Source organism: Phyllostomus hastatus, unplaced genomic scaffold (genome assembly GCF_019186645.2).
Source record: "Phyllostomus hastatus isolate PE091 unplaced genomic scaffold, TTU_PhHast_1.1 phas_scaffold_501, whole genome shotgun sequence".
NCBI lineage: Eukaryota > Metazoa > Chordata > Mammalia > Chiroptera > Phyllostomidae > Phyllostomus > Phyllostomus hastatus.
In genome coordinates this window covers 1385813-1393051 of record NW_025334033.1, presented here as the reverse complement: position 1 = coordinate 1393051, position 7239 = coordinate 1385813, and the positions used below count along the sequence as shown (strand labels likewise).

At 45.3% G+C, this 7239-nt stretch overlaps 1 protein-coding gene across 2 annotated transcripts; it reads left to right on the top strand.

Annotated features, from left to right (window-relative positions):
• Window positions 1-1731: 1731 nt before the first annotated feature.
• On the top strand, window positions 1732-6931 carry LOC123808475 (toll-like receptor 11). Of its 2 annotated transcripts, XM_045823136.1 has the most exons (4): window positions 1732-1950; window positions 2867-2960; window positions 3162-3255; window positions 3805-6931. In XM_045823136.1, exons 3-4 carry the CDS (start codon window positions 3183-3185, stop codon window positions 6588-6590), a joined length of 2859 nt encoding a protein of 952 aa, XP_045679092.1. In that variant the 5' UTR covers window positions 1732-1950; window positions 2867-2960; window positions 3162-3182; the 3' UTR covers window positions 6591-6931. The 2 variants fall into 2 exon arrangements, with proteins under 2 accessions (XP_045679092.1, XP_045679093.1); XM_045823137.1 differs by lacking the exon at window positions 3162-3255.
• The last annotated feature ends 308 nt before the right edge of the window (window positions 6932-7239 follow it).

The following is a 7239-nucleotide window of genomic DNA, read 5'->3' as shown; positions in this document are numbered from 1 at the left end:
CCCAGGTGACTCAGTTGGTTGGAGCATCATTCCCTCTGTGCACCAAAAGGTTGCAGGTTCTATCTTGGTCACAGCACATAGCTGGGTTATGGGTTCAGTCCCCAGTCAGGGCATGTACAGGAGGCAACTGATATTCACTTTTTCTCTCAAATCAGTGAATAGGTTTTTGAGTGAGGATTAAAACAAAGAATATAAGCCATTTATCTCTCAATATATATACTTTAAATCATCTTAATAAAAACAGAGACACTTTTTAAAAAATGATCATTTAACTGCCTCAAAAGAAGAAAAGAATCCAGAGTTGAAAGAAAGAATAATATTTTGTATTAAATAATGTTCCTCCACATTTTATCCAAATGAATGATGAAAACAAAAAGGAAATTCAAGATCTACCCAGGCACCCAGAATTGTTGTATACACTAGCTTTAGATTTAGCTCCCAATAATAGAAACCCAAGTAATAAGAGCATATGCAAAATATTTAGGTTTTTTCCTCACACGTATACTTGTAGAGATAGACAGTCCAGAGGAAGGCAGTTCTAAGATGCCATCAGGGACTCAGGCTCTCCAGGCTTTTTGATAAACCTGTTTTAGTACTCGTTTTCATTCTCACGGCCACCTTATCATCTGAAGATGGCAGCTGCAGCTCTGACAGCAAAAGCTTTTAACTGAACAGAAGTATGTCACGTGACCCCTATGTGTAAGGTAGGCTCTGTGACATTTAATTTTTCAGGCCAGCACCTTACAGCCAGAATAGTACTGAGGTTGTATTAGTTAAGAAATAATTGGATAGTACATATGCAGCCCCACATGTATTGGCCATAAAATAAGGAAATAAATATAGTGATGAAATTTTAGAAACAGCCCCTTTCTCGATGCTACCTTTTTAGGGTGTCGATATTGAAAGAAATCTTTATATACAAATAAACAGAAAGAGAGATGCATTTAGTGGACAAAAGAGTCTTGACAGATAAAAATGTTAGTAAGAACAAAAAAATGAGACCCGATAGAGCCTAAGACTTTATCAAAACTTATGAATGTATGCAGAAAAAAAGAAACATAAATTTGTTTCCCCAATCCTCAACAAACAAAAGCAACTCATGTGATACTTTTAAAAACTGAATGCTTGGGAAAAATGACAAGAGAAATATTTTAATATTGCCATGATCAGGCTTTTGTAATTGTTACTGCAAAAACATAGGTAGAAAAATATATACCCAAAGAGAGTTTCTGTCAGTCAAACATCATATGAATTAGAGTGTAGGGGAACCCTTCATTTGGGGGATACTAAATTACCAAACCCATCCTGGCTCTCATTTCATGACTTCCTCCCAGAAGTTTCTCAATGGCTCATATCCTCTGGAAAAGTAGATCCAACGGTTTAGGTAGAAATTGCCCTTTCCTTTCTTACTCCCTCTCTGTACTACTGACCTCAGTGTGAAGGTTCAATTCCCTCCAGTAAGATTATGGGTCCCTCTTCAATCTTCCTGTTACAAAAGAGCTTAATTTTAAGACTACTGGGAGGGCTGAGAGGAAAGAGGTATAAATGGTGCAAATAGTGGGTCACTTTTATTGCCAGAAAGAAAACTATCCTAGAAAATGGAGAAAAATTTGTTCTTTCAGATGTTAAGAGGATATGATACAATAGTGAGAACTGAAATCTCCAAGTCAGATTGAAAAAAGGGAAATCATGATGTAGAAAAAGTTGTTAAGAGGGGAAAGAGAGAGAAAATAGTGCAGTTTGGAGAGAAGAGCTTAACAAAGCACTCTTCTTTGCCCTGGCTGGTCTCACCTTCAGTTTAACAGAGGGGCCTGCCCACAAGTAAGCAGAATCAGAGCAGAAAAGGCTTTTACACCTTCCCTGCAGGAGATGAGAAAGAACTCTTCCCAAGAAATTTCAGCTTGTCTTGACTGACCTCCATTTCCTCTGCTCAGTGGAATGCAGTGCCAGGTAAGCTTTGTGGACAAGGTGGGAGAGCAAGAAGTGGAAACTGTCAAGAAAGAAAGCAAAGGTGGTGAATCTCCCCATCCCTACAGTTCCTGGCCATTTTCAGGGAAGGCTGGAGGCCTCAAACTTGGCAGGGGCTAGACAGAGTTTAAGGGGAACATTCAGGTTAAAGTTTTCCACAGCTACCTTGCCAGAGGAAGAACAGTCATTGTAGACAATCTAAGTGACGCCTCAGGTAATACCATTGAAGCTGATCTCCTAAAGACAAAGATCACTCCACAGTCCAGCATTGTTCTATATTCTCAGGATCTCTGCCCCAAGGCCATTGTATCTCCCTGGGCTGAGATCTATTCCAGAGCCTAAAATCTCCCTACATACTAGAATACAGAGGCTAGTTCAAGAGTAACAGGGCATGCTATTACACAAGTCAGGAACTGCAGTGTGGGTTCAAGATACAGCTTTTCAAAACTTCAAGAATAGCTGTGGAAATAGAATGATGTGGCACTGCAGTATACTGAGTGACATCCACAATGAGATTGATAGCTTTGCAAGGTCAAGTCACCCAGATGACAAATTCCCCTGGCCCTTCTCCTCAGGCCTCCTCTGAATTTTTCACTGAAGTCTGAGGCCCATAAACTAGGATGCTTCAGCAACTAAAGGCATAGGACTTGAGGAAAGGCAGCTCAGTGCTTCCAGAGCCAGTTTTATCTGACCACCCACGTAGTTTTTCCTCATGACAAACTCAAGGGGAAGAGAAAAGTGCCATGTCTTTTAATACCAAGTCTTCCTTGGCCCACAGGCATGAATTACTGAATAATCTCCAACCCTTCCAGGAGGACAATGCCCTTCACTCTGGTTAACTGTCCTCTGTCTCCCCCAGAGGGCCAGTCTGCTCTCCTGACTCCTTCTATCTTTTCAGGGACCTTGGATGGCAGACCTGATTACTGCTCATTTCATACTTGGGGGATTTGAGGCCTGACCAACAGAAAGGAGCAAGTCAGCTGTGAGAAAAGGTCAGTGGGACCTCATACCTCTGCACTGTGTTCTGACCACAAAAGTATCATGGCTTTGTTTTTTCCTTTTACTGCTTTTTTTTTACTTTATTCTCCCACTCACTTTCCCTACTTTCTTTATTTTTCACCTGAACTAACTCTGGAGTCTTTATAATCTCAACATATATTCAACAGTAGAGTTCACTTAAAATGTTTCTTTAGTCCTGCCTGAGGACTTTTATAATGAGAAGACCAGCAAACTTGGAGTCAGAAGACCTGGACCGTAGTCACAACTCTGCCACTTCTGTGATCTCAGGCAAGTCACTTAACTTCTTTGACATGCAATTGCCTCCTGAGTAAAATAAAGATAATATTGGGCCCATGTATATAACATGGCTAAGGATGAAGTAAGAGTGTATGTTCAGGTCTTATTATTTTTATACCATTTATACCATTACCGTTTGTTTCTCCTCCAATCTACTTTGTAATAAGTAAATGAGGTAGCCCATTCATAGCTCACATCTCCCCTCTGAAGAAGTTAGAAATAGGAGCTAATCATCCTTAGCAGGAGAATTGGGCTGTGTTATAAGTTTCTCTCCTGAGGTCTCTTACACGTTGCAGGCTCTTCTTGCTGGTCTGTCTCTATTTCTGTTGCCACTGGCTTTCTGTCTGCAGGGAGGCATATCTGAGTGGGTATAACTTGATTTCCCTGCTTGACCAAATGTCTCCTTTACATGATAATCACAGAGCTGTGTCTTCAATATGTTCCTCAACATATTGTGTGTTATGAGTATCAGAAGCCCCGGGCCTGGGATTGTTGACTTTTGTAGGATTTGACACTCTCTTCTTTCCCCTCTTTCCTTAGAAGCAGAACCAAGAATGGAAAGACCTCTGTTCTCCTTCACTCTGCTCTCTCTCTTACTGCTGTCCTTGATGAGCCTCAGCTGGATGAGCTGGGCATGGACTGCTCCCAACTGCAGCATAGGAGACAGCTCCCTATTGCATAACATCTCCTACTACATCCCATTCTGTCCCTTGGCCCCAGAACTGCACCTTTTTGCATCATGCTTCAATATTAAAGATCTGGCTCAGACACTAAGAACAGTGCCCCGGGATATAGAGGCACTATGCCTCCAGGGTACAGTTCCCATCCTGCCTGCCAATGCCTTCAGACACTTTCCCACACTGCAGCTTCTGAGGCTGCAGCTGGGCACCATCAGGGTTACATCTGGGACATTTCAAGGATTGGACCAGCTGCAGCACCTTTCCTTTGAGCATCACACTCCCTGTTGCCTCAGTCTGTTTCTCCCTCCAGATTCGCTGGAGCCCCTCACATTCCTCAACACCCTTTCCTTCCATGGCTACTGCCTGAATAACAGTCAGAATGTCCGGTTGCCCATCAGCCTTAGTCATCTAACCATGAAGCACAGCTGTCTGACAGAGCTGCGGGAATTACAAGGGCTCTTCCCAAACCTTGTCCCTGGATCCTCTCTTACAGCCAGCCCCAGGCCACAGACCCCCTTCCTAGAGGTTCTGGATCTGTCTGCAAACCTGCAGCTGAGCAGGGTAGGTGGCCAAGCTCTGCATGGCCTCCAGCTCCACTCCCTGAAATTGGATGGCACCCCACTAAGTGCATCAGACCTCCCAGACTCAGGGCTGCTCCACTTGGACTCCCTCTACCTTGTGGGGACAGGTGTAGAAAAACTGCCTGAGAATGTGACAGGTTACTTTGGGCTTCGTGCACTTGACCTTGGGAGAAACCAAATCCAGAACCTAGAGGCTGAGGATCTCCTAAGCTGCCGCTCCCTGGAACTCATCAGCCTTCATGCCAATGGCCTTCAGTTAATTCCATCCAGTTTTCTGAGTGCCCTGCCCCAGCTTCAGAGGCTTAATCTGTCAGTGAATAAGTTAGGTCCAACCTTGGTGCTCCCGGAAGGGCTGGTCAGCTCAAGTCTGAGGGCTCTAGATCTGTCCCACAATGAGCTCTGCATTCTGCCCTACAAGGCCTTCTCTTCTCTTCCTCAGCTACAGGAGCTCTGGCTGAGTGGTAACAACATCTCCAACTTATCCAGTGAGAGCCTGGAAGGACTGAGGTGGCTAAAGACCCTAGACCTCAGTTGGAACCAAATTAAGGTGCTGAATCCAGGCTGCTTCTCCTCTCTTCCTGCCCTTACTTCACTGAACCTCCTGGGCACCCATTTAGAGCATTTTCCAGGCAAACATCTCCAGGGTTCCCAGAAGCTGAGCCACCTACAGCTGGGTTCTACTGAGATGCTGGAGATCTATCCTCCCTGGCCTTCAGCACTGCTCAGCTTGGAATTATGGGCAAGTAGTTCCATAACACTTAGGGTCCCCAGTGGAGAACCCTTCTTGTTCCTGGAGAACCTTACCATACAAACTAACTACGTGTTGCTGAGTCCATTCTACCCCACACTCCATTTTCCTTCCCTGCGTCACCTTACCTTGAGAGGCTGCAGCCACAACATTTTCTCTGGCCGTCAACCCCAGGGAGTCTTCTCACAGCTTCCTCTCCTGGAGCACTTGCACTTCTGGTCTGATCACCAGGGTGCAGAAGGTCTGTATCTATCTGGGATGCCCAGGCTGCGAGTGCTGGAGCTGGGGGACTTGGATTTCCTCTACAAGCCAAGATCAGTGCAGCTGGAGATGCTACTGAAGGATCTGCCTCAGTTACAGGTGCTGGCACTGAGTAACCTAAATCTCAGGAACCTCTCCATCTCCAGCTTCAGGGGTTTGGACCCCCTTCAGCTGCTGGTACTCAACTCTGAATGGTCTCTGGAGCTAGACAGTAGCCTCCAGGAACTAATCCCCCAGATGCCTCAATATGTTTATTTCTCAGATATCACCTTCACCTGCCAGTGTGAAAGCTCTTGGATGGGGCCTTGGGCAACACGGGCCCCAAACACCTTTGTGTATGGGCTGGAGAAATCCATCTGCAAGGCCAATGCCTCTGATTACTCCCAGACACTGTTGCTCTCCTTCCTTTCTGATCACTGCCCACATGATCTTGAGTTTCAGAGTTTTCTAACCAGCTTCACTCTGGTGCTCCTCCTCACAGTCCTGGCATTGCTTGGTTGCCCCAAATGGCCCTGGCTTCACCACCTCCGGACCCTATTTCTTGCCTGGTGGTGGAAACTGTGTGGGCAGCATCCCAGAAACCAATTCCACTATGATGTTTTTGTATCCTATTGTGAGCAGGATCAAACCTGGGTGCTGGAAGAGCTGGTTCCTGCCCTGGAGAAGCCTCTTCCAGAGGGTGAAGGTTTGAGGTTATGCCTGCCTGAGAGGGACTTTGGGGTTGGGCAGGACAGGATGGATGCTATGGCTGCCAGCATGGAGAGCAGCAGAGCCACCCTCTGTGTGCTCAGCTGCCAGGCCCTGGGGAGTTTCTGGTGTAATCTGGAGCTAAGGCTGGCCACCCACAACTTGGTGGCCAGGCCTGGGACTGCTTGCCTTCTGCTGCTGTTTTTGGAACCTATTGATCGGTGCCAGCTGCACAGCTACCACCGCCTTGGCCGGTGGTTGAAGAAAGAGGACTACTTCGATTTGTCCCAAGGAAGGGTCGACTGGGACGCCTTCTGCAAAAAACTCCGGAAAAGGCTAAAGACAGCTGGGAGAGAGGGAGAGGATTAGTGGCTATGAAAGGGAGATTCAGCCAAGCCAGAATGCCTCCCAGCCGGGGCCTGGATGCCATCATGTCATTGGAGGGCAGGCTCAGAAAGGCAGCGCTCTGCAGGCAATGATCATCATCAGTTCAGGCCCACTTTCCATCCTAAAAGTGATGCATGAAGAAGCCAAATCCCAAAGGGATAACAGATTAGAAAGCACTTAGAAACAAGACAGTCATTCAAAAAAACAGTTCTGATACCCGCTAGTCCTGTCAGCACAAGGCATCCCCTAAAAAAGAATACACCAAAATGTTTTTCAGAATCACATCTGCATTTTCATAATAAATTCATTCTGCCTAATGAAAATAATGTATTTACTTGTTTGTTTAAAAAATTTATTCTAGTGGAATGGGGCAAGAATCAATGAGGTATATGTCAGCATGTTGAAGCTAAATTGAAACCATGTTTGCAATTAACCAAAGGTCAAAAAATTCAAAGAGCTTTCCTAACTTATAAGGCTCTCACAATAACAGTATTACAGGGGGAGGATAATAGTTGTGATCCTATATTACATGTGGGGAACCTGAGCACAAAAAATCTTGCACTGCCGTTACATCATAAAGTTTACATTTGGCCCCAGTTCCTCTGAGACACAGTCCAGTACTCTGTGTTCT

Coding starts and splice junctions, on each gene's coding strand:
- LOC123808475 (XM_045823136.1), top strand. CDS start 3,183: ATGAGAAGACCAGCAAACTTGGAGTCAGAAGACCTGGACCGTAGTCAC. Junction 3,256..3,804: donor TGCCACTTCTGTGATCTCAG/GCAAGTCACTTA, acceptor CTCTTTCCTTAG/AAGCAGAACCAAGAATGGAA.